Source organism: Corella eumyota, chromosome 1, assembly GCF_963082875.1.
Source record: "Corella eumyota chromosome 1, kaCorEumy4.1, whole genome shotgun sequence".
NCBI classification, from domain to species: Eukaryota; Metazoa; Chordata; class Ascidiacea; order Phlebobranchia; family Corellidae; genus Corella; species Corella eumyota.
The window spans coordinates 16,627,514-16,652,381 of NC_137490.1; the positions used below are offsets into that span (position 1 = coordinate 16,627,514).

The window sequence follows — 24,868 nt, forward strand, 5'->3', positions numbered from 1 at the left end:
AACCAATAAAAATTACTTTTTAACACTTTTAGTTCTAGTTAAATTGAATACACAAATGCATATCAAGATTAAAATATCTGTCATTGTGTTAGCATAACTTGTCCCATGTAAACAGATTGCTAACCATGATACATTAAGCAGTGTTGTTACTTAATTAAAGGTGTGAGAATGGGTTAATGAATGTGTGAAAATATGACAATCCAGTCACATAGTGTTAAGCTGCAAAAACATTATCATTGCAGTTGACACATGGTTTACCTATTAATTTAATACCCATAAATATGCATTGGATATATTGGATATAATTGCACTAACTTGGATAATTTATTAAATTTAAAAATGTCAAGTTTTTATAAAAGATTTTAATCTTACTTTTAAGTAAAAAAATTTAATGTGGTTTAATAGAGCTTATTAATTTGTAGAAGCACCAAACATTAGTACATGTAGAAAACAGATTATTTAAATGTTTACTTTCAAAAATGTCCTGGTTTAATTAATATTATTATCCAAAACGGTGTCTGAGAAAAAAAAGCATCACTAAATTGAAACTATTCTGCGGTATAACGAACGCAAATTTCCGGGCAGCTGTGCAAAAAATACCCCGAGGTCAAGACATGCAAATATGGCGCTTATGTTAAAACATTTGCACAACAAAAGCAAATCGTTGAAGAAATGTTAAAAAAAAACAATTATAACTTTGGTACTTACGTCATAAGAACGGCGCCTTTGCACGCCTTCAACGTCATCATCTTTAACCAAATCGCCTTTTAAATCTGCAAGTTCAGCTTCAACACTATTCCAACCTCTACAATCATCTTCGCCTATTGCTTCATCATTATAAGTCTTTGGCTCATCATTTGCAGCCTCATCCGAGTTTAATTGAGGCATATTTACGACTATCCAGCGATCTCACTTAATCTCTGCGCTATCAAAGTAAAAGCTAGTGCTGGAAATGATCACACAACCAGACTGTCGTTCTCATCAATACGAATGCCGAGCGTCTATCAAATACGAGAGACAGCAACAGCGCCCTATACCGGAAGCTATTCACAACGATTGCGCTCACAAATTGCCGGTAGTTGACATACACTCTGTAATAAAAGCATTTCCGAATCACTATTTACGTATGGAATATTACAACATAGTTCCAGATGTTTATTTGATAAAATTTAAACGAATAAAGGAAATTCGTTGTTTGAAATACTCGCGAAAACAGGTGGAAAATCTTAACAATGACGTTTTTACAAGATTTAACAAACCCCATTTCTTTAAACCCCGTAAAAATTAGAAATTTTTATTTCATTTCAAAAGTTACAGTAATTTTTTAGTTCATACTTAAAGTTAACGTCTGTTTAATTGTCTACTCTTCACAAAACTCGATATAAGTCTGTTTACTGTATCACGCCTTCTGATTTACATCTCATCAAGAGTTGAAGAAAAAATGTGTAAAACACTTTCTGGGTTTAATTCTGTGGATACACACTTAATTTAATAACTTTTAATCCGAATCACGCAGTTCAGACCATTTTAACCTCTTTAATATCCTATCCTAATATTTAAAGAATCCTTACAGAGTTTAATCTTTCCTGACAATAAATTTACATTATACGGCACGCTTCTGTCCAGCAGCTTAAATTTATTACATCTTACAAAATCCAAACCTTTTTAAATTTTCACTTTAATCTAGAAAAGTTGCTGACTTTAACTTTTTTGTATTAGCGTAGGCTTACATTTTAAAATTGATCACGTCCTATAAATTTTTAAATAACATTAACTAAAAGCGTAATATAAAAAAATTAAACATTTAACAACAAAGGCTATCCACTCGAACTTCAAGATCGACTGCAAACAAAACACAAGTGTGAAAACAGCAATAACACTGTCAATATGACCACCTGTTTCATCGAACTAGTTACACCCTAGGCTCAAACTCTAAACAAAAGAGTAATAGTAATCTCAATTAAAGACAATGTAACTGACCTCATTAATGATTCCGTTTTAATTTTATTTAAATAAAAAATAAAGAACGCCGATCACTTATCTCTTTTACAAACAGTTCAGACTTTAACATCACGTGGTTTAGTCACGTGACTACAAGGAATGACGACAATGTTTATTTTAATCTTCTGTTTTGATGTATGAATATCGTCGGCCTAATAAAGTTAATATAACTAAAAAAACAATAAGCTTCCTACTTATAACGAAATAAGTACAAATTTATTTTGCAAATCAGTAGTTCATTATTGTTAAATAACTACAGTAATATTTTATACCATTGGAATCAATGCTAATTACAACGTTATTCAATAAGAAATAATTTTATTTTAATCTAATTACCGTGTTAGGTTTTATTTTTGTTAGGAAAATGAGTATTTGTTTTTATTTTAATCTAAACGTGTTAGGTTTTATTTTTGTTAGGAAAATGAGTATTTGTTTGATAACAGTTGACACGGTTTATTAAGACCTTACCTAAGAGCGCCATCACGTAGAAGCAGTTCAAATTAAACCATGTACTTTAAGTAGTGAATCCAAGTTTTTATTCACTACACCACCTTATCGGTGCTTCATGCAAGCCAAAAGAGAAAATTTCTATTTATATTTATTACAAATACAATGAGGAACTAAGAATAAAGCACAATTAAGGAAGTTATAAAAAGAATTTATAAAAATAGTAAAAAAAAACTTTTGGCTTCTAAAACTTTACAATTTTATGTAGAATAAAAATAAGTAAAAAAAAATAATTAACCCCTAACAAAGCATAGGTTTTTAAAGAGAAGGAAAGTGCAAACAAGCTAAACACATATCAGTCCAAAAATAAATTCATGAAAGTTAAATAACAACAAGCGCAGACCCGAATCTAGGACTAATTTTTTCTTTCTCAATTTTCCACTGATCTCTTTTTGGATCGTACAATTCAATGGCCAAAGACCTAAAAAAAGTTATTTGTAAGTAATTAGCACAACTATGATTTTACTTTTATATAATAAAATTTTATGGTTAACTTTACTAACTCTGCTCCTCCAACAACATAAATTGTGTTGTTTAACACACAAGCACAATGATAAGCACGTGGATGGGTCATTGGGGCCACTTGTTCCCATATATCAGCTGCCGTGTCATACAACTCCACTAAGTTGGTGCGTTTGCTGTTGTGAAGTCCACCTAAAAATTTGTTTAATTTTTTACCTATATCGTTGTTTGAACGAAGATTCCCCATTGAATATTCTATGTTTGAAATGCACCTATTGCACTGTAGTTTTGAATACAATAAATTTAATATGAACTACATACCAGTCGCATAAATCATGTTATTATATCCAACTGCAGCAAATCTGTGACGAGGAAATGTCATTGACGCCACATTTATCCACTTCCCATTGGATGGATTGTAACATTCAACAGAACTAAGTTCATTTTTATTGTTGTCTATTCCACCAATAGCATAAAGTAATCCTAATTAAAGAAACAATGTTAAGTTAGTGAAAAAGGATAGGCTTATATAAACTGCCTACAGTCTGTGATGTTACCTCCAGCCTTTGCAAAACCCAATCCACTTCTCTTACAGTTCATATCATCAATGTTCACCCATTCATTTACTTTTGGGTCATAAAATTCTCCACATGATATTGCAGTTCCTTCTTTATCATGCCCACCAACAACATAAATGCAATCTAAGAAAATTTTTAAAAATTACAACAGCAATGTATCAGCTTATTGCAGGTAAACCACAGTAAATTGTAATACAAGTATCCTAAATTTATTTTTTTAATAACTTGGAAGGTAAAATATTGAGCTAAAAAAAAAAAAAAAGTACAAAGAAAAAATACCATTTAAAACAGCACAAGCAGTACATTGTTTTTCAACATTCATTGAACAAACTGCTTTCCATCTTTTCTCTGGATCTGTTACATTGGTACGAGTAACATATTTAAGAAAATGTTCACCACCCAACAAGTAAATATGATCACCTATTTTTGCAGCAGTTGAACCGTAATGACCCTCTGGCAAATTCTGTTATTGTAAACAACAATTGCTTTTAAGTTTACCTTTGTTAAAAAATATTTGTTTAATTGATCGCAGGTATAATTTAAATAACATCTAATATAGGCCTATTAGAATTTACAAAAACCTCCATAGTAGTCCATTTTTTTGTGATAATATCATATTTTTGCACCGATTTTTCTTTCGAAAACCCACCTCCATAAACTATGAATTCATAAGGATTTTCTACAACAAAAAAGTATTAAAAAAGCAACAATTAATATTTAAATCACAAATTTAAAATTACTTGACTTAATTTCATACAAAAAAATTTAAAAATATATTGAAATTTATAACTATATTTAATAAAAGAATAACAATAAAAATAGAAAATAGGATACCTAGTTTTTTGTTAAGTTTTTTTTCTGGAGATGGAATATCATCTTGTATCAGTGGCAGAACTAATTTTTGACATTGATCACAGTTTTGAATTAGTTTCTATTAATAGATTTTTTTATTCAAAATGTGGTTTAGTTGTACCCCAGTATTATAATTGGTAATTCCAGGAAACAAAAAAAAACAAAAGGTATAATATTACCTAAACATATCGAATGACGTTTTCAACAAAACAAAAAAAATATTAATGTACCTCATTCATAACATAATTCTGAATAAAAGATTTGCCAAGCCTTTTTAAATTAATTTCGGAAAAGAGCAAACAAAAATCATTTTTGCGTTCATTTTCATCAACTTTAACCCAGGAAATTATTTCTTTAAACATTTTTTTATTATCATTTTCCTGTAAAAATTTTAAAACTTAAATAAATAACATATTAAAAAATAAAACCAAAATTACAGGTTGTTAAAATATTTACCGTTTTCTTTTGAATATCCTTAAACACTTTTATCACATCCAAGTTCAAGGTTTTGTGTGGTGAACAACTACTACAAATTGTGATTTTTTTCACTGTGTTGTTGATTTCAGGTCTAGTATTAGAGTCAACAAAATCTGAGTTATTTAAAGATTGGATTCTATCAGGTGATTGTCCAGGTGTTGTAGAAACTGACTGAATATCCGAAGTGGATCTTTAAAAAGAATTCAAAACATGTGTTAATTTATTAGTTAATGATGTACCATAAACTAAGGTACTGCAATTAGCTTTACAACTACACTAGGCTTTTATAAATAAGGCACCAGGTTTGATACCCAATTCTTCCATACTGTAAAACCCAAACCCAAAAGATAAGTAAATACAAAAAATAACAATATTTAAATAAAATATTTACCCTACTGGTTGGGCTGAAGTATTTTGTTCATTTGTGCTTTCATCAACTTGTTCCATATTCAAAGGATTAATAAAAGTTATTTCCAAAGAATTTTGGATAAGATAATCCATACAGGTCTTTTTCAGGGCTAAAAAAATAGTATGCACAAGAACAGGTATATATTATTAATATAGTTTATAATGATAGGTGTTTAATATAACAAATAAAATTTGTAAACAAACAAATATGAATACATACGAGCAATAGATAAAAAATCAGAAGCATGCAGAACATTGTATACATTTTCTTTGGTAATTGTTATTAGCGATGTATAAATGAAGTCAAGAATAACACCCATCGTTGATTGTTGAATTCCAACTGTGTTAATTACAAGCTTGTTGGAAAGATAAATTGGCTGCAAAACAAAAAAGCTTTTAAAAAAATTGTGAAAAATGACACAAAAAAAGATGAACAAAATATAGTTCAGAAGTTTACTGGTGTTAGTGGATTAGGCAACAAAGCCCCATGAAAATCGGTGAACATTCCCACAATGCATCTGTGGACAGGAAATATGAGCTTATCTGCATATATGAACACATCACAATACGTTTGTTTTGTAAGTCGGTCTCTAAAACATAATAAATACTAGAGTTTTATGATGACATAAAAATTACAATTTAGAATTTAATCTCAAATTACATTAAGGTTAAGTTTTTAAATTAAAATTATGTTAGTTTGAAGTTAAACTTACAGATTAAGTGAGTGTATAATCCATGAAAAATGGTGGCTTGTTGTAGCAACAATTGGTGGAATTGATTTGGTGATACCTAATTTTAAAGCAGAACAAAGAACTTGATGGTTTTCCATTGAAACAATCGTAAATAGTCAACATTTGAAATAAAAAAAGTAATGAACTATGCTTCTAACCTTTCAGTAAAATTCTAAATAAGATTATAAACTAACAACTGTAGACACACATTCAATAAGTTTCAATTTTCACTTTCATCAATTCTATAACAACAACAACGTAAAGAGAAAATATTTAACAAGAACAATTTTTTAAAGGGTACTTTCCCGAAATATATACGTCTTGTTATTTTTTTACAATTTGCTTACACTCGCTATGTAGCAGGTCTTCATGTATTTTTTAATTAATACTTAAAAGGTTATAACCATTTATAATAAGTTAACATAAATAATAAGTTACATCCAAATTATCCAATTTATATCGTGTGTTAGGGCTGTAAGAGTTATTCTTTCCAATGTTTTATAGTAAACGTTTCCTATCACCAAAGGAAAATGCAAAAGTATATTTGTTGCTAACCCTTTATTGAAAAGTCTTTTTTATGGTTACATAAATTTTTTGAACACGTAAAAAAACGTAAGACATGGTATATGCATGTTTAATAAACTACAAATATTTATTCATTCAAGTATAGATACCAATACGGTATTCAAACAGATTTACCGCTTATAAATTTTCAACCAACAGTACAATACTGCTAATGTAATTAATATGGCTTTAAACTTTATAAAAAGCATTATTTAACATAAAAAACATATTATTATATACACTAGGTCCACTTAAAATTTAGGGCTTTGTTGTTAAGATTGGGTCTTGTAGTTAACTTCCTAGGGTATATATATTAATAATGGTAATGATCTAAAACTAAATTTAGAGTTTGTTAAGTTTCTGTAGAAGGTTCTTCCGTTGTTTCTGCTGAAGGTGCCTCAGTTGTTTCAGCGGGAGTTTCTTCTTCTGCTGGAGCAGCGGGAGTTGTTTCTTCTACTTTCGGAGGAGTTTCTTCAGGATCTACCGCGGTTTGTGGTAAATCTTCGGAATCGGCGGCGGCTTCGTTTTTATTGACCGATGTTTCATTCTAATATTGACAAGATCATAAAATAAATACACAACTCTGGATTTAAAAGAGGCTAATTAGTCACACTTCGAACGTTTGCATTAGAGCAGCGTTAAATATATTTTAAGACTAGCACTGCACTAAGTCTACATAAAATGCTCGTTTGGATGTCACTTTAAAGCGATTAGATGATTTTATTAAATACTTAAAATACCGTTTTTAACTATTTATTGTGGAAGATTGGAAAATACTTATGTGTTTATATTTACAATACTTTTAAAAGCAGTTTTAAAATGGTAATAGAACAACACAGAAGTTTTATTATAATTATAAATATACAAAATAAAGTAAGAATAATACTGCAAAATTAATAAAAATGTATAGTATGTAAAACTAATAACTACACCTATGTAACTATACATAAAGCTGGGTGGATATAGAAATTATATAAAAGGTATATACATTAAACCAAGATTAACAAAACAAATACTACAAACAATAAAATCCTCAATAAAATAAATTCAAACTTGATCTTGCTGTACATCTTCAGTTTCATCTTCTTGGTGAATCATTTGTTCCAACATTTCTTCATTAAACTCAAACGAAGCTAAACTGTTGTAAGTTGCAGGTTCATCAGCACTCTCACGTAAAGGTTGTTCTGATGGGACATCAATGACTGGTGCCATTGATGAAATTGTCTCCTTAGGTGATGAAGGTGCAACATATTTAGTTGGAACTGGAGCATATGATGAAGTTGCAGAAGAAGCAACATTACTAACATTTTCAGGTGAAAACGGAGCTGCAAAATAAAAGGAATCTTGTATTTTTGGATTACCTTGGTTTTCTAAGGTAGAGTTTATATCTGTAGTTTTCTCTACAACATCATTTTCTTTTTGTTGTGTTAGTTGTGCCACGTCACTTGTAACAACACTGTTATGTGGCACCTCTTCTGCAGAGCTGTAGCCCATAGGTGGGGGAATCGGTGCAAAAGAACTTAAGTTTAGTTGTTGACCTTTTTCTACATTCATTTCCGAGTCATAAGATTCATTTGGCAAATTTGTGGGTTGTTGTTCCAGTACATTCACTTTATCAGGTTTTGGGTATAAAGGTGGCGAAGGTACTAATCGGGGCTCTTCCTTGAGATTATCTGATTTTTTATCCTGAAGAAGATCTTTATCAATATTAATAACCTCCATGGATGGAGCTGAAGGGGTAAGAGACTTGGTAGCAGTAAAGTCCAAATATGTTTTTAAATCAGAATCTTTTTGTTCATCATCCTTAAGCTCTTTCTCTTTAACTTTAGCTTCTGAATCCTGACTTGCTTCAGAATCTTTTACAATCAAACTGCTAACCTTATCTTCATTATATTCCTCTGCTGTAAAAGTCTCTGTATCATTTTCTGGTGTATAGTTAACAACATTGGATTCATAATTAGGGTCTGGTTTCTTGTTATTTTGTGGAACCACTGGACTAGAACTGTCTTCTTTTTTAGGAAAACCCTCCTCCTCAATATTATTGGATTCATAATTCGACTCTGGTATCTTGATATTTTGTGCAACCTCAGGACTAGGACTGCCTTCTCCTTTACGAACAACTTCTTCTCCAATGTTTTTGGAAGTGTGCTCAGATATCATGGTTATTGTGCTTTCTTGATGTGGTATTTCTTCAAGCTTTTGTTGCTCCGAATTAACATCAGATGTTTTCTCCAGGTTAGCTGTGTTGTGTAAATAAGAAGCATGAGCAAAAGAAGAAATTTCCTCAGTACTTTGAGTTTCTTCAAATTCTTTTATCTCCTCTGGTTCTAATTTATCGAAAGCAACAGGAGAGACTGCTTTTTGTATATCTGTGTCTATTGAGGATTCGTTGGACTGCTTTTTGTGCATGTTTTTTTGGTCAGAGCCAGCAGTAATATTTTCACTAACTGGAGCTACAGGTTCAATATAGGCTTCTTGATCTTGAGCTGTTTTTTCATTTTGATAAATTTCATTGTGGGCATTATCAACTTCAGATTTTTCGGGTATGTCTACATTGGAACCTACTTGCTCAGTCGCTTCATTTAAAAGATAGTCATCTTCTTTCTGTTCAACTTCTGGTTTATCACTGTTATCCAACTCTAAATCATCCTTCGTATTTGAGTTTTCTGCTTCTGGGATAGTCATAACTTCTGGTTCATGTTCCTCATCATCTCCTGCTTTCATTGGTTTGACTCCAATATCTTCAGCGAATAAACTTTCTTCAAACCCGACTGGTGGAATCTCGCGCTGATGAACATTAGGTGAAAAAGTGACAGTCCGAAGCGATACTTGAGCATCTTCTTTTGCAATATCTGCATCAATTTTAACGTCCTCTGTTTTTTCTTGAAAATTTGAAGTAGATGGTGCTGAGTAATCAAGGCTTGAAACAGTGGTGTCAGTAATACTAACAGCATCAACATCATCTTTATCACTCTTGGTGTCAGAAGTGGTTTCTAAGCTGGGCAAATCAGGATAAAGTTTGGGGTAAGGTGATATAACATCTTCAGTTTCAGGTTCCTTTTCATCAGTTGTTCCTTCTTCATTAGTTGTTTTTTTCTCACCAGTTATTTCAGGCTCACTTTCCTTTTCTAGTTGTAGAGCCAGTTCCTCCACAGTAGGGGTGTTAGCAGTGATCCTTAGAGTTGGAATATCGCTATGTTGAAGATTATCTTCTACATCTTCTTCTGTTAAACGAGTTGCTATCAAAACTACCTGCCTCTTTGGCATCTATAAAATCATATATTATTTTAATTAAGCAGCAATTTTCAGCTGGTTGTAAAAAACATAATTTAAAACCAATCTCAAATATAAAATTTATTGATTATAACTCTATAGATCATGCAAGAAGATAAATTATTTACTTACCATAAGCCATGCGATGTTGATATCTTTATAGTTCATGCTTTACAAATACTACTATCATGCAGCAATGATTGAAATAATGTTTTACAAGTAACCAGTAATCATTAATGAACAATTTTTATTGTCTCTATCTAACTTCGATTTCTTCAGTGGTCCTACGTTTGCTTGTAAATTAGGATTTTTTATAATTTTTTTCTTATAAAAAGTTTTTCTGATAACAAATCAAAATCTAAAAGCTAGGCTACAACAAACATAAACCACCAGTTTCATAACTAATTAACAGTCTGACAAATGAGTAAATTTCGATGATTATTTATAAAACAGTTTTTGCATTCTATGCATAATTGGACAAGCCAATTTATAATAAGCGATAAAGTGCATACAATGTGTGACGAATTAGCCTTTCATGCAAATAAAAATACACTTACCCCAACAGGAGAAGTTGTTTCTTCAGCTTCTACAACTGAAGTTAAACTAGGAGCACCTGGTTTATTGCTTAAATCCTTTAGCGTAGGTTCAGGTGATTTGTCTTCTATTCTACGTGCCTAAAATTTGTACATAAATAACTTTAGAATGTTTTGACCGATTGTTACTTTAACATAACTTAAAATAAACATTAGACTTAAAAAAAGACCTGTGTGAAATCGAATTGTTAACCTCATAATACCTTAAAATAAGTTTGTGTCTTTACTAAATATCTTTCTGTATTCTTTCTTTTGATTGCTGAATTCATATTCTTTGTTTGCAGATTATTAGGACTACCAATACATTTTACAGCCAAGCAATTTTTTACATGATTTGCCTCTTTTTATTTTTTAAATTAAGCATATACTGTTTTTTTATATACACTTTGTCTGTTTTTAATTATTTTTTCTGTATATATTATAAAAAGTAGAAAACTGCACTTTTTTGAAATAATTTATGAAAATAACCCATATCTTTAAATAAAATTTGTTTACATTTACGAGAAATGCTAAAATTATTTTTGGTAAACTGAACTAAGTCATTTTATTTTGCAATTCTTTTCGAACTAGAAAACTAAAATAACTTTCTTCTTGATAAAACGTCGAAAAAAGAGAATAAATTTAGACCTTAATAGCATCCTCTTCCCTTTGTTTAATAAGTTTAGCTTCTTCCTCAAGTTTCGCTGTTGTTGAAATTTCCTGGTCGGCTGCTTGTAACTCATGGTCGTTTATCTTTCGTTCTTCGGATAACTAAAAATAAATAATTAGATAATTGTGATAGGCATTTTCTTCGTGTATTTGTACATAATTTAAAACGCTCCTTTATTAGTTGCACATGATTTATTTACCTTTTTGTTAAAACTTTCGTTTTCCTTAAATTTGTAAAGAAAGTGCGCAATGTATTCAATGGGATCCATTGGTCTCTTCTCTGCCACCTCTGCCAGTGCTTCGGTTAGACAAAATCCGAGTTGTTTTTTAAGATATTCTGAATCCATTTTAATTTTATTTGATAAGCTATAACCTTAAAAACCTAAAATTTTGAATGTATTAACAATACTCGATAGGCTTTCAAAATCAATACCGAACATTTACGAAAAGTTAATCTCGAAAATAATAACAAGTAGTTTGTCACCATGGCAACAGTTTGTTAACTTAGCGGAATTTTTAAAATTATTGAGGACAAACATCCGTAAATAATTTAATTTATTTTTGAAAAAGCAGTGGATAAATAATCATACAAAATTGCATTTCATTAGATATTTAAAGCACTTTATTGCACAACAACAAAAAGGGATTTAAAACATAATTAAAAATGTATTATAAAAAAAGTAACTAAATAAAAATATTTGTCTTCACTTTTCACCAACACAGGTTCTTTAAAAAAACTCTTGAATTTTCAAATCAAATTTCTCGAAACACCCACAATAAAGATGTTTATTAAAATTTTAAATTTTCAAGTGTCTTGATTCATTTTTTCCACTTCATTTAGAACCCATCTTATATTTGGTCTAACAGATGGTTCAATCTCCATCATTGATTTTACCAAAAGGCTGTAAGATTCTGGGTAACTAAAAAAATAATTATCAAACTAAAAGTTCATACCATAGTAAAAAAAAAAGATATAGCTATTACATTTTCATATTTAAACAAATTGTTACAATGGTATAATTCATGATACATACCTATTTTTGTTTGGTAGTGGTATATTTTTGTTTTGAACAGCAAGAGCAACCGAGTCCTTTTTTAACCACACTTGATCAAAGGGACCTTCTAAATGCATTAGACTGTACAATATGCAACCTAAAGACTGCAAAATTTTTTTTTTAATTAAATAAAACTAAAAATTATAAAAACACAAAAAAAATTATTAGTTTTAACACTTTGGTACATATTTTTTTTAAATTAGTTACAATATTCTATAAGTTTCAAGGATTTGTTAATAATAAAACTTATCCAATCACCCAAATGTCAACTTTTTCATCGATTGTGGTATGAATTGGTACTTGAAATAACTCAGGAGCTCGAAATGGCATTGTACATCGCTCAGCTGCCAGATCCTACAATTAAAAAACAGAGTAACATCACTAAATTTAAATGGAAATACTTAAGTGTAAAATACGTTTTTCGAGGGCAATAATAAAAAAAAATGTTTTTCTCATCATATAAACACCTGCAAAGTTTGTGCATCTTTGTGACTTCTAATTTCAACCTTTGCTGGTGCAACTGAACCCAAATCCATTAAAACAGGAACATCACCATTTGTTAATAACACATTTGCTGGCTTTATATCCCTAAAACGTTATATGATAAAAACATTTTATATTGTTTTATGACAAGTATAAATTAGTTATTCCAACTATATTTGTTAATTGAATGTAATTATAGTTACCTATGTGCTAATGGTTCCGGTACAAAACTATGAAAAACTTGAATAGCTTTACAAACACCTAAAAATATTGAGGCCACCCTTTCCTTGGGCATTACTTCTTTTTTTGTTGTCAATCGTTGATATTCATCAAATAAAGTTCCCTTCTATAATTTAAAATAACACAAAAGTTCATATGGAACAAGTCAGGAGATTTTTTAACCTAATGTTTTGTGCAATTGCTTGTTAAAATAACTTACCTTATAAAATGGAAATAATAGCCAAACTTCAGTTAAGTTCCTCTTTTGTTTAACACAACTGTCAATCAATGGAATTATATTTTCATGTTGAAATTTTCTACAATATTCTGCCTCCTGTATAAATTAAAATATATACAAAATTACAATAGCTATTATTTATTAGGTATAATTAAGATTATTTGTTTACTTATCAAATAAATTTATGATTTTTACCTCTAAAGCTTCATTTTCTGCCTTTTTGTCATGGCAAATAATTCGTTTCAAGGCAATGAATTCTCCTGATTTTACTTCTTCTAATAAATCAACATAACTGAATCCACTGCAATTAAAAAAAATGTTTTATTTTATAATTTTTTTACAAACTTCTTTTAATTTGTATAAATTTTTACAAAACTTTTTTTTAAAAGACTTTTTGATAATAAAATAGAATTGATTATTTTACACTAACCCTTCACCGATATTCTCCTGAAAAATATAACGCTTGTTGTTAACATTTAATAAACCCCGTCCACAAACACATGCATTAAAGGATGATAACGCAGCTCCCATCATGGCATTATAAGCTTCAGTACATTAAACTTTTATAAATTTAAATAAATTGGTTCTGTTGCATTAAATTTCTGTAAAATGTCGACAATGCAATTTTGTTATGATTTATTTTAAATTTACTAACAATTTTGTGTTAACACTTCTACTTACCACGTAAAGGTGATACAATAAAATAGTAAACAACTATTTGCATAGATTGTATAACATTAATTTAAATAGTACAAACAAAAGTTAATCATTGTGTATTTCAGAATCTTTGCAAAATAAATACAAAAACTGCAAAGCATTATAAGCTGCCTTGTCATATGCTATAGTTTTAGATTCACCAGAGCCATGGAAAATACTTATTGGTTGTGTTGTAAGTTCTAGTATACATTGAACTAGACCTGTTGACGTTTTACAATCAAAGTCTTTATAGATTGCTTCAAAGTTATTGTTTTTAGCAATTTCGTCTAACATTTTACACTGTGTAACTTTGGAATTGTCATCAGATAATTTTAAATCTGTTATTTTTTCACCCAAAGAGTTACAAATTTCATCTAATGATATCTTGTTTTTTGATTCACGACTTTGACTGGTGACACTTTCTTTCGTTTCAAGTGGCAATCCGACAATTTTGTGATACATTTTTGAAGCCGAAAGCCTCTTTGCATGTTTTTTTGCAGAACCTGAACCATATTCCTTAAATGTTTCAACAGTACAACAGATAATAAATTCTTTTTTATGAGCAGGACCAGTCTCATGTGCTAAAGAATATTCTGGTAATCTCCAACCGCGAGCCACAACAAGTTCTTGAAGTGAACCTACAGGATTATCATCAATTGGTTCTTGCAGAACTTCAGGCACATTTTCATTAACAACTTGATTTGAAATGTTCTGTTTTTCCCCTTCAGGTAACAAACCAGCTGTAAGTGCCCTTAAAGCAGACTCAGCAGCTGCATGTTTTGCTTGTTTCTTGCTACCTCCTTGCCCAGTTGAAATGACGTCGCCAACAATACACCTATAAACAAATTGGGGTTGATGTGCACGACCTTCTAACGCAGTAAGGTCGTACTGTGGTGTTTTTCCTAACTTTTGACAATACTCTTGTAACGTTGAAATGGGGGTTTTAAATGTTTGTTCCTGTTCGTCAATGTCGGCTCCGCCTAAACCCGACACACTTTCAGTATCGGAATTGCTCATTTTTTGGGGTCGAAAAAAAAATACCACTATCAGGATGTTATATTTAGCCCCACCTCTTAATGCACAACTTTACTAGAAAAATTTGTTATGTTTGTTAAACTTTTAGTACCTTAAAAACGCTAATCTGTACCCATAAACATTATACATAACCTAAAAGGGCTTTTGTCAGGGGATTTTATAAAAATGACGTCACAAGTAGTATCAAGCGTAACATTAAATTAGCGTGATTTTTTTTATTATTTATCCTCCATAAATTTTAATACCAATAAAAGAAGCCAAACCAAAGATCTATTTATAAAATCCGTATTGAAGTAATCACTTGACATGTGCAAATTATTAACGAAATTGCCTTAACACATAACCTTGAACCGGCAGCGTGGTGTAGTGGTAAGAACACTTGCTACACCACACATGAGGTCGTTCGTTCAATTCCCACTGATCTCATGCTGTAGCGCCCTCGAGTAAGGCGCTATAAACGGTATGAACTCCTGCTGAGCCAGCACTTAATTAGCAGCTTAATTATCGGGCAATTATAATCTAAAATATTCCAAACTGCCACAGGCAACTCGAGAGTGGGTGGGAGTACTGATGTTACTTTATGTTGAAGTAGCACATTCGACTTTCCCACATCGAGGATAAAGACATATACGAAAAAAACCTTCCTAAAGATCGTTCTTTATACAAAAAGAGAACAATTTTTCAAGTGTAGTTGTATATTGCCAACTTTCCAGAAGCATGTACCTTAAATTGTATTCCTCCATACCTACTTTGGTTAATAAACTTACTAGATTAAATAGATTGTTAAGTTAAAGATTCTTTAAAAAATGTATTTGAAATAATAAACAAAGGGATTGCAAAACTACAAGTTATTTTACACCCCAAAATAATGAGTATTGGTTGTTCTTTTTAAGTTCAAAAAATAGTTTAAAAGTAAATGAAAATATTTTAAAAGGAAATTTTTATATAACCAATTTAAACACATTACACACCTATTTGAGATGTAAAATGTTAAACATAATCTACTATATATACAAAGCATCAAACACACGATAAAAGAAATCATAGCCAACACATTTTGGCAGGCATGGTGTGAACTGCTTGCCAAAAATCTGCTGTCTATGAAAAATATATATACAAAAAAGGCAGTACATATATACATTGATCCAATGAAATGGCACATGTGACTAACCACATCACATACCATAGCTTGGACTTGAACATCTTGACAAAATGCTGAACTCCCAATACTCTGCAAAATAACTTGATAAAGAAATTAGAATTGTTTCAGGGTTCATATTAGTAATTATTAAAAAAGATGATACACTAAGATTTACTTTGAATTATAGACTAATTGTGGTTAAGGGGCATGTGATACAGTTATACTTCCCTGATATAGCTTTACAATTTGCTTGAAAATGTTATTGTTAATTTGAAACAGAAGAAGAAACTACCTGTTTCAAACAAATAATGTTATGAAAAATGTTCGAATATCAGAAAATACAGTATTTAGTAACATACAATTAACCAACATTTTAAAGGTGGTGCGCAGAATGAATTTTGTCGGCCATGATCATCTTCCAACCTGGTAAAATAAAACAATAGCATAACAAAAGTAAAAAAGACACTCAATTGAACATTACAGAGTTTAAAGAACTTCATCAACACAGTTATTTATGCAAAACGATAATTCTTTAGTAGAAAAGTAACCGACCATTTTTTTGATAATAATTAGACTGATTTGTCCAATCCATACTAGTTTGTGCCCTGTCTGCTCGTGCAATTGCTTAAGCGGATTTAGTTTGCTCGTTACATTTGCAACATAATTCAATCGACAAATTGCCATCAGAAACATGTAAACAAATGCCACCATCCAGATTTGACTCCAATGATTTTAAATCATTTTCTTCCTCTTCTAAGGTTTCGGGTTCAACAGGTTTCACATGATAAGTGTGATCTTTGTGCAGAATTTCACGTTTGACTTTTATTCCCGGAACTTTAGAAACAGCATTAACAACTTTGCACAACTGACTTTCATTTGACAAGACACTTTTTAAATATACAACCTCTTTTCGTAATTCCATAGTCATTGTTTTTAAAGCAAGCTCGTTTTTTATAAGCATTTTAACTTTTTTGTTGGCGGCTTTAAGATCATTTTCTAGTTTCAACATGCGCTCCTTTTTTCTTTCACGAAATATTTTTGCAGAGATAGCATTTTGTGATTTACATTTTTTAACTGGCTTTGGTGTTTCATCTGTTGCATTAAGGTGACTTTGATTAAGTGTTATGCACTGTTCCAAATCCATAACATCGGCATTGACATTTTTCAAATCTGCAAACAACCCAAAGTCATTTTCTTCTCTATTATCTTCTTCTACTTCACTACCATCATAAGGTGGTGTACATCCAGACACAAATACGTTACTAGGAGACCACATTTCCTCGCTGTTTAAAATAGAAGTAAAATCATAATCGAAACTGTTCATATTAAAATTTTTGCAATTAAGTTCCATAGCTTTTAAGCTGATGATTTATATTTAAACGCTCAATAATATTGTAAAATTATCAAAAATACGTGAAAATTCTACAAAAACTGTTTGAAGTCGACCTTTGCAAATAACTAATTAAATATTAAGCAATCCTATATTATTCAAAATAACTAAATAAACAAAAACAAAAGTGAACACCAAAACAAAAGAATTAACTACGTAGTGAAAACGTTTTGGGTATGGCAGAAATTTACTGCGCTTGCGCAGACGTTGCGCAATTCTCCATAGATATCATAATTTTTGTAAATATGTTATATTTCTAAACAAAATATTATAACACCGTGATTTGCTTTATTACTCATATATTTAATACTTTAGTACTTACAAACTAATTAAACTACCTAAGAGTGAGTGGTACAAGAATGGCATAAAGTTTTTTTGGTTATTGGTTGTTATCGAATATTCATATACTCCGTTTGTCGTGAACTTATTATGGTCCGAAATCTTATTTATGGTTCGAAATTTTAGATTTTGAAACATCGTTATAACGTGTTCATTATTTTTTTTTTATCTTTTTAGTCAGAATTTTGAAAGACGATAAAGTACTTCTGTTCTTTAAAATTAAAAGTTCTAAATTTTCATTATGGATGTTATTATCCTAATGTGTCGCAAACCTCCTATTAACGACATTTAATTATCACTAACTACTTATTAATAAGTGTTTGTTTATTAAAATTTAAAAGTTGTTATTGTTACGATTTTGCCTGATAGTCTTTTGTAAAGTAAGCCGTATTAAAATATTTTATAGCATTTTACTGCGTAACATTTTAAGCAACCGTCCACAAACTCGTAATACGACACGAATACTATTGTAATACAATACAATTAAACAGTTAAAGCAAGAAGTCACGTGATACAAAACACGTGATAATGATAAGGTGTAAAGACGAGACTCTAGGTGTAAACATGTGACATAGAATAGATATGACTTAAGAGGTCGACCTTAGTAAACAACAATTTGGCGGATTTGTTACATTAAAAATTTTTCAAATCCTGGTCAATTATATATCATGATATTAGTAACTTAAATATGAATTGAAATTTTAATTTTTATGAATGACTACTAATTAATTGGTGTTTGTTTATTGAAATTTAAATATTGTTATAAGGTTTTTAGATTTTGGTCAGTTATATATTATAATATTTATAATTAAAAAATAAATTAAAAATTAATTCTTATTTATTATATTTAAATACTTGTTTGTTTATTAAAAAAAAGTTTGATAATAAGCATTAAAAATTTAGTATAATGTATTTTATAATATAAGTAAGTGAAAAACATATTTGACAATTTATTTGCGTATATTTATCATATTTAAATGCTTGTTTATTTAATAAAAATCAAAAATCAATTTTATAAATTTAAAATTTAGTATAATGTATATCCTAATATTAACAACTTAAAACTGGATTAAAATAATAATTTTTGTATGTACAATATATTTAAATGCTTGTTTGTTTATTAAAAATCAAAGATATGTAATATTATTAGTTAATGTTTATGCATATCTTTTTTTATTTATAAAAATTTATGCTAAACATAATCAAATAATTTCGAACCATCATTTATTTATCAAATAAATCTAGTTTGAGATATTTTCTTAAAAATAAAGCATTGTATTTTTCGTCGCCTTACTTGCACTATAATTTAAAAGTAATTAAATCTTAAAAATATGAAGTAAACTTAATCTTTATTTAAAATAACCAAAAATGTGTATGGTAAAAATAAATAAACTTGAACTTGTAAATGCAATATCTAGTAAAAAACGAACATATTACAACTTAAAAATTTACATGACAACAAAATAATATAAATAACTAACACATAAAAAGAAAATATTATTACATTAAATTTATTTTTAGACTAAATTAAATTGATTAGCTATCAGTAAATGTTTGTAAAATCAAATTGGAATTGTTGTTAATGTCAATATTATTATTACTTAATTTTAAACAGGCAATAGTTGTTGATAGTTCACTGTTATTTGAGATTTTGTTTTTTAAAACAATAACCTCTTTTGCTAGATTTTTAATCATTTTTTGAAGTTTAGTATTTAAATTATTTAATCGGTTTTCTTCTTTTGTTGCAGAACAAAGATCTTTTTGCAATTTTTTAAAAGTTTTTTTTTTTCTTAACCGCTTTTTACGACATTGAATAGCATTGTATGACATACAGGGTGCTTTAATTTGGCAATCATCCAACTTTATTGGACCATCTTTTTCATGCGAAATGTTTTCCAAATCAGGAAATTCAGATTCCTTTTTCAGCATTGATATAGGTTTCATTGTTGAATTCTAGTGTTTAAAATTATTTTTTTAAATGATGAACATACTTACATTAAAATAAATACTAAAACAAACAAAAAATATTAATAAAACATGCTAACTTACTGTTTAGTATAATTAAACATTTAACAAAAAAAAGAAATCAAATCAGGTAAATGAAATTGTAAAAGTCAATCAACCCAATCTATGCAAACAAATTTTGGGAAAACTGCTGTTTTTAATTTTACTTTCCCATTGATTATAATAAAAAGTTAAAGGTACTTCATCATTATATTCTTTATTAAAAAATGAGGTCTTTAGTTCCACTCCTTCAATTAAACTAGCTTCCTTAACAACTTGTACATACTGCTTTTGGTTTTTTAAAGTTTGTTGATAAAATTTAACTTCATTCTTTAAGTCATGTACAATTTTTGTCATAGAATTATATCGAAGTCTTAATTCATAAATATTTAATTTTTTGGATTTAAGATCATGTTCCATTTTTTTAATTAGATTTTTTCTTTTTGCACGGAATTGAGTATTATAATTAGCATGTGGTCGAATAATTCGTTTGGGTTGAGTTTGCTTCTTAGTAACACGATGATTCGTATTTTCACAATCAAAAACAGATACAAGTTTATTTGTGTTGTTGTCAGTTTCTGATCCAGCCCCAGATTCAGAAATTCGACTGTTGCTTTCAGAAAATAAAAGATCCATGACATCAGAATTGTCATTTGACTGCATACTGAATTTACCGCCAAACAATTTTTTAGTTTGTAAACAATTTTGAAAAATTATGGCGACTTATAGTTAAATCAGCTAAAGCTGTGTTAATTTTTATTATTCGTAGCTATTTGTATTGTGATTTATAAACACACAAGCTTAACAAAATAATATACTTATATACTACCCAAGAGCTATCATAGGCAAACTATTGAATGAGCTATCACTTTTTTTATTGCTATGTTATGTCCAGGTAACTTTACACAAGTCAAACACATGCGCAACTAAAACGTAAACAAAGAAATCATAAGGGGAAACACCTAATTTTATTTTTTTGTGAGTGATGTCGCAATATTTTTTTCTTTAACTTTTTTTTCTTTTTAAAAATGCCAAAAATATTTTTCAACTATTGATAAATAAATTTTAATTTTTAAAATAAAATTATTAATAAATTTATTTTTAGCTATAAAACTGCCATTATTGAGAATTTTTCAGATATAACGCCTGTTCCTGTTTTGGGCTTATCTCTTAAATATTGAGTTATAATAAACGGTGTTTGTTCATAAAATTATAGTTAGTTAAATAGTAAGAATCCTTTATTGAAATAAAAAGCACTTTTTTTAATGCATTCTTTTTAAATTTTAACTACAATATATAATGATTAAGGGCATGTAGGCGATTGACAGTATGCTTACAAGCGAAAGGGCGCAGTTTAGCAACGCAGTCAGGCAGTTAACATTCCATTGTAAAACGACAAAATCTGACCATACATTAACTTTTTTAATAGAGAAATCACCAGTAAGTATTGCCTGCTTGTTAAATATTTAATGGATAAGTCTTCAACTGGATCCAGGTCCTCTTCACCTTCAATAAACCATGGACCTTTACTCCAGGTTAAAAGCAAGGTGGGTGTGAACATTTCACTTTGTTTGTTTGATTTAAACTTGATTTTTAAGTAATTGTTATAATATTACTTTGTCAACGTTAAATTTGTTTTATGTTGTCATCTAGTACCAAGCCGAGTTCAGAAGATTTCCTGTAAATGTCGATCGAGATCATTTTGAAGATTTCTTTCATCGCTTAGAGTCATTGCATCACATTACACAATTTGAATTTGTTATAACTTACACGGATCCGGTTCACGGAGATTTGCTGCCAATAAACAATGAAGAAAACTTTGCGAAAGCCAAAATGTCATGTGTGAACTCATTAATGAGAGTTTACCTTCACAGAAAAGGTGAATATTTGTAAAACCAAGGGTTGTTGCAACTAGTTATAAAATTCTTGTTCTTGTTTTGTGTTTTAGGTGAAGTTTTTGTTACTTGAAAGTTGATGAAAATATAATTGTGCACATTTTAGCTGTCTTTTATTTCAAAATTTAGATTTATTGCACTAAAAAAAGGTTGCAGTAGTGTCATTTTCTTTTTCACTTTGTTTTAGATAATCTTAGTGTAATGAATGGCTTTGGTCAGTCAACTGTTCGTAGAAAAAAAGGAAAGAAATCTGTTCCTAAAATAAGTTTTCCTGAAGATTTCCGGCCAGTTTCTGCCATAATTGATGTTGATATTCTACCAGAAACTTTAAGGCGTGTGCGCTTGCATAATCATGGAATAAACAAACCATTGGGTAGGTCTTTCAATTTTTTTACAATTGTACAAACTAAATTTCACTTTTTTAGTATTCTGGTAAAAGTAGGTATGACTTTTCAACAAAGTGCAAATGATAAGATTTATTTTCAATTTTATAGGATTTTTTATTCGGGATGGTGTAAGTCTTCGAATGTCGGACAATGGATTAGAGAAGGTGCCAGGAATATTTATATCAAGGTTGGTACACGGAGGTTTGGCTGAAATGACTGGATTGCTTGCTGTAAACGATGAAGTTCTGGAAGTAAACAGTATTGAAGTTGGCGGAAAATCTCTTGACCAAGTATGTAGCTTTTATACACTGTCTAAAATCTGTTTTTATGCCGATGCCAATTAGCTATAAGGCTTGATCAAATAATTTGAGGCAATTTGTAGGTAATCTTATCTTTGTTACACAGGTAACTGACATGATGGTAGCAAATAGTTCAAATCTGATAATAACGGTTAAACCAGCAAGTATGCGAAACGCTCTGTCAGCAACCAAGTCCCGACCCCAGGAGCGTCTTGCTACTTCTGCACATCACCAAGCTTATGACTCTGATGAAGAAGACGATGATTCGGACATTGTTAAGGATCTTTCCTCAACAAAATCAAGGTCCTCGGATCGATCAGCAAAAAGTAGTGATAGTGGTCGCAGGCTAAAGCAATCGCCGCATATGTCCCCCCGCAATCAAGCCTCTCCCAAGTTGCAACGAGCCAGCGAACTATCAACCAAAAACTCTCCGATTCATCAGGTTGCAGCATCACCTGCTCGTAGCAGTGGCCACAAGGGAAAACAAGGTCGCGACTCGCTCCGAGCCAAACACAGCAATGACTCTAACCAGAGTAATAATACTTCCACAATAACTTTCTAAATGCTAATTAACCGCTGTGCTTTTTCTATCTTCTTTTATCTTTTTACAAAATGGTGCTTAAACCTGTTTGTGCTTATATTAAATAAGCTTGCTGTCGTGTTGGTATTTTGCTAAGTAACAAAACCCATCACTGAAATAATGCTTTTACCGTTTTTAAATAACAAGACTTGTGCTTTAAACAGCATATTGTTTTTGCTTAGCAATAAATGTGTCAGGTTTTTTTTTAAAATGAAATTGTGAAATTTGAAAACAAAGGGCCCTTCTTATACTTAATTCTTCAATTTTCCTCTATATTTTTGTACACCAATAAAAAAAAATGTTTTTAGATAACTTTTTTGGTTTTGGTTAATGTGATTTAATTTTCCACTGAGTTGTTTTTATTCAATATTGCCATAACAAAACTAATGATGGTCTATATATGGTTTTATGATTATTCTGCAGCTTTAAGTGCACTTTTCAAGAATTTCCTGTTATGTATATATTTTTCTAAGCAAAAACAAATTTAACACATTACCAATGTTTATGTGAATGATGAACTAACATGTTATAGAGCATGTGCTAAAATTTTATGTAACCAATTTTTTGTGTGTGTTTTTTTTTATAATGGAACATCCATTAATGTGTATATTGCAGTTCAAGGCATTTGCAATTTACATTCTTCTACTTTTATTGTATGGTATATATTGTGAAAATTATTATAAAACCATATCAAAAGCGATACTTTGTAGTTACATAATTTTACGTATATTAAATCAGAAAAAGCGGTGCATCAACTAATATAAAATTCAACATTTAATTTGATACAAAAATTTAATTCTCTGTTGTAACAAAGTTATGCTAGCACCAACCTTATGTTTTTATATTATGTTTTATAATTTACATTGCAATCTAACAAAGGTATAAGACAACATTTTAATCATTGTATTTACTCCTGTACTGACACATTGTGCTATTGAAATAATGTTTAATATTTCTATTCAAGCTTACTAATAAAAACTTTTAGTATTTTCTATTAGTGTTAACCCAAATACGATAAGTATTTGTTTTGTTAAGAGCCATTGGTTACTTTTAAAATAATTTTTTTTTATTTACGTTTAGAGATCGCATGCATAACAATAATTTTCATTGTTTTATACCTCGTAGATAATTTATAGTTTAGAATTATAAAATTTTTTCATCGTGACATATTAGTTTAAAGTCGGTGCAAATAGAAACCGAATTCTGTTTTTTTCTTTCACATTGTGTTTAGTTTTTCTTTTCGTTTAACCTATCAAATAAATCGCGGTAATGTTTTTTTTTAATTTTGTAAGTTAGCTATACAAATAATTCAAAATAATAACAGTGCCTTAGTAATAAATAAATGTTTTGGGGAAAGTCCTATTTTATTTTCAATATTACTATTAATCGAACAAACGTATTTTTGTGTTTATTTTTTCATGAGATGATTTTAAAAATTGTTGTAGTTTTTATCGTGTTAAAAGTTGTTTATCGCTCCAACTAACATATCTAATAAATATTAATAATAGCAAGAGATCTTGTAAATTTAACTAATTAAATTATATTAAAGGGTTATATATGTATTGGAGAAATTGCACTTTGCAAAACTTAAACATTGCTAGTTAATTTGATAATAAAACCACATACATATTATATACCCTAACATAATTAAATTTTAAAACACTTAGTGTAACTTTTTTATGGCTCTTAATAAATCACCACAAATTGATTGTAAAATAAAATCGGTACCTATAACTATACAGGATCGAATGGATCGAATAAATAGAATGTACTCGAACACAAATGGTTTTCGAATAAACGAAATGGATCGAATGGATCACATACATTATGCTTATTCTGAATGGTTGAGGGTCGGGGTTAGGGTTTAATTTATGCAATATTTTTGTTCCATTCGATCCTGTATAGTTTATGGGTACCCAAATAAAATTGCTTTATACATACAGCTATCACAGTTCATTGATAGGTAATTGACCATTACTTAAACAAAAAAAACTGGCTAGTTGCTAAGTAAATA

General features: G+C 29.7%; 7 protein-coding genes across 13 annotated transcripts in view; 1 reads left to right on the top strand and 6 right to left on the bottom strand.

The window, feature by feature from the left end:
* Nucleotides 1-1,081, bottom strand: part of LOC145763772 (transcription factor 7-like 2) — a 30,988-nt gene extending 29,907 nt beyond the window's left edge. For 2 of the 3 annotated variants that reach the window (XM_082575287.1, XM_082575286.1), the window contains exon 1: nucleotides 709-1,081. In XM_082575287.1, coding sequence (XP_082431413.1) covers nucleotides 709-888 — 180 coding nt within the window. In that variant the 5' untranslated portion in view covers nucleotides 889-1,081. Of the gene's footprint in view, nucleotides 1-687 lie in introns of all 3 variants that reach the window. The other variant, XM_082575288.1, reaches the window with a different exon arrangement.
* Nucleotides 1,082-2,445: 1,364 nt separating this feature from the next.
* LOC145745729 (kelch-like protein 12) lies at nucleotides 2,446-6,253 on the bottom strand. The gene is made up of 13 exons (XM_082563883.1): nucleotides 5,999-6,253; nucleotides 5,743-5,875; nucleotides 5,506-5,662; nucleotides 5,269-5,395; nucleotides 4,857-5,067; nucleotides 4,631-4,780; nucleotides 4,383-4,479; nucleotides 4,130-4,227; nucleotides 3,828-4,011; nucleotides 3,528-3,671; nucleotides 3,292-3,453; nucleotides 3,012-3,162; nucleotides 2,446-2,929 (listed from the first exon to the last, which is right to left on the bottom strand). Exons 1-13 carry the CDS (start codon nucleotides 6,112-6,114, stop codon nucleotides 2,830-2,832), a joined length of 1,830 nt encoding a protein of 609 aa, XP_082420009.1. The 5' UTR covers nucleotides 6,115-6,253; the 3' UTR covers nucleotides 2,446-2,829.
* An 882-nt stretch (nucleotides 6,254-7,135) lies between these two features.
* On the bottom strand, nucleotides 7,136-11,537 carry LOC145745718 (uncharacterized). The gene is made up of 4 exons (XM_082563873.1): nucleotides 11,295-11,537; nucleotides 11,074-11,196; nucleotides 10,411-10,527; nucleotides 7,136-9,847 (listed from the first exon to the last, which is right to left on the bottom strand). The coding sequence occupies exons 1-4, from the start codon at nucleotides 11,439-11,441 to the stop codon at nucleotides 7,628-7,630; spliced, it is 2,607 nt and encodes an 868-aa protein (XP_082419999.1). The 5' UTR covers nucleotides 11,442-11,537; the 3' UTR covers nucleotides 7,136-7,627.
* Nucleotides 11,538-11,657: 120 nt separating this feature from the next.
* LOC145743931 (serine/threonine-protein kinase 16-like) lies at nucleotides 11,658-13,790 on the bottom strand. The gene is made up of 8 exons (XM_082562008.1): nucleotides 13,520-13,790; nucleotides 13,285-13,390; nucleotides 13,072-13,185; nucleotides 12,836-12,978; nucleotides 12,617-12,737; nucleotides 12,408-12,503; nucleotides 12,129-12,253; nucleotides 11,658-12,014 (listed from the first exon to the last, which is right to left on the bottom strand). Exons 1-8 carry the CDS (start codon nucleotides 13,621-13,623, stop codon nucleotides 11,900-11,902), a joined length of 924 nt encoding a protein of 307 aa, XP_082418134.1. The 5' UTR covers nucleotides 13,624-13,790; the 3' UTR covers nucleotides 11,658-11,899.
* A 61-nt stretch (nucleotides 13,791-13,851) lies between these two features.
* LOC145743921 (RISC-loading complex subunit tarbp2-like) lies at nucleotides 13,852-14,941 on the bottom strand. The gene has a single exon (XM_082561997.1). It carries the CDS (start codon nucleotides 14,800-14,802, stop codon nucleotides 13,852-13,854), a length of 951 nt encoding a protein of 316 aa, XP_082418123.1. The 5' UTR covers nucleotides 14,803-14,941.
* A 545-nt stretch (nucleotides 14,942-15,486) lies between these two features.
* LOC145753338 (uncharacterized) lies at nucleotides 15,487-17,491 on the bottom strand. Of its 5 annotated transcripts, none has more exons than XM_082569772.1 (3): nucleotides 16,514-17,491; nucleotides 16,332-16,384; nucleotides 15,487-16,253 (listed from the first exon to the last, which is right to left on the bottom strand). In XM_082569772.1, the coding sequence occupies exon 1, from the start codon at nucleotides 17,310-17,312 to the stop codon at nucleotides 16,587-16,589; it is 726 nt and encodes a 241-aa protein (XP_082425898.1). In that variant the 5' UTR covers nucleotides 17,313-17,491; the 3' UTR covers nucleotides 15,487-16,253; nucleotides 16,332-16,384; nucleotides 16,514-16,586. The 5 variants fall into 5 exon arrangements, with proteins under 5 accessions (XP_082425898.1, XP_082425906.1, XP_082425891.1 ...); XM_082569780.1 differs by having other exon boundaries at nucleotides 16,321-16,384; XM_082569765.1 differs by having other exon boundaries at nucleotides 15,488-16,384.
* A 3,635-nt stretch (nucleotides 17,492-21,126) lies between these two features.
* On the top strand, nucleotides 21,127-24,274 carry LOC145743977 (partitioning defective protein 6-like). Its single transcript, XM_082562065.1, has 5 exons — nucleotides 21,127-21,241; nucleotides 21,348-21,573; nucleotides 21,777-21,962; nucleotides 22,084-22,265; nucleotides 22,381-24,274. The coding sequence occupies exons 1-5, from the start codon at nucleotides 21,164-21,166 to the stop codon at nucleotides 22,834-22,836; spliced, it is 1,128 nt and encodes a 375-aa protein (XP_082418191.1). The 5' UTR covers nucleotides 21,127-21,163; the 3' UTR covers nucleotides 22,837-24,274.
* Nucleotides 24,275-24,868: the final 594 nt, after the last annotated feature.

Bases quoted from the DNA above. Each gene is read 5' to 3' on its own strand.
- LOC145745718 (XM_082563873.1), bottom strand. From the start codon at position 11,441: ATGGATTCAGAATATCTTAAAAAACAACTCGGATTTTGTCTAACCGAA. The intron at 11,197-11,294 runs GTAAATAAATCA...ATTTATTTTTAG, and splicing joins ACGAAAGTTTTAACAAAAAG to TTATCCGAAGAACGAAAGAT. The intron at 9,848-10,410 runs GTAAGTGTATTT...ATGATTTTATAG, and splicing joins AAACAACTTCTCCTGTTGGG to ATGCCAAAGAGGCAGGTAGT.
- LOC145743921 (XM_082561997.1), bottom strand. From the start codon at position 14,802: ATGAGCAATTCCGATACTGAAAGTGTGTCGGGTTTAGGCGGAGCCGAC.
- LOC145743977 (XM_082562065.1), top strand. From the start codon at position 21,164: ATGGATAAGTCTTCAACTGGATCCAGGTCCTCTTCACCTTCAATAAAC. The intron at 21,963-22,083 runs GTAGGTCTTTCA...TCAATTTTATAG, and splicing joins TGGAATAAACAAACCATTGG to GATTTTTTATTCGGGATGGT. The intron at 22,266-22,380 runs GTATGTAGCTTT...TTTGTTACACAG, and splicing joins GCGGAAAATCTCTTGACCAA to GTAACTGACATGATGGTAGC.
- LOC145753338 (XM_082569772.1), bottom strand. From the start codon at position 17,312: ATGGAACTTAATTGCAAAAATTTTAATATGAACAGTTTCGATTATGAT.
- LOC145745729 (XM_082563883.1), bottom strand. From the start codon at position 6,114: ATGGAAAACCATCAAGTTCTTTGTTCTGCTTTAAAATTAGGTATCACC. The intron at 5,396-5,505 runs GTATGTATTCAT...CTATTTTTTTAG, and splicing joins TGATTTTTTATCTATTGCTC to CCCTGAAAAAGACCTGTATG. The intron at 2,930-3,011 runs GTTAGTAAAGTT...AACTTTTTTTAG, and splicing joins TATGTTGTTGGAGGAGCAGA to GTCTTTGGCCATTGAATTGT.
- LOC145743931 (XM_082562008.1), bottom strand. From the start codon at position 13,623: ATGATGGGAGCTGCGTTATCATCCTTTAATGCATGTGTTTGTGGACGG. The intron at 12,738-12,835 runs GTAACTATAATT...ATAACGTTTTAG, and splicing joins CCGGAACCATTAGCACATAG to GGATATAAAGCCAGCAAATG. The intron at 12,504-12,616 runs GTGTTTATATGA...TTTTAATTGTAG, and splicing joins AAGATGCACAAACTTTGCAG to GATCTGGCAGCTGAGCGATG.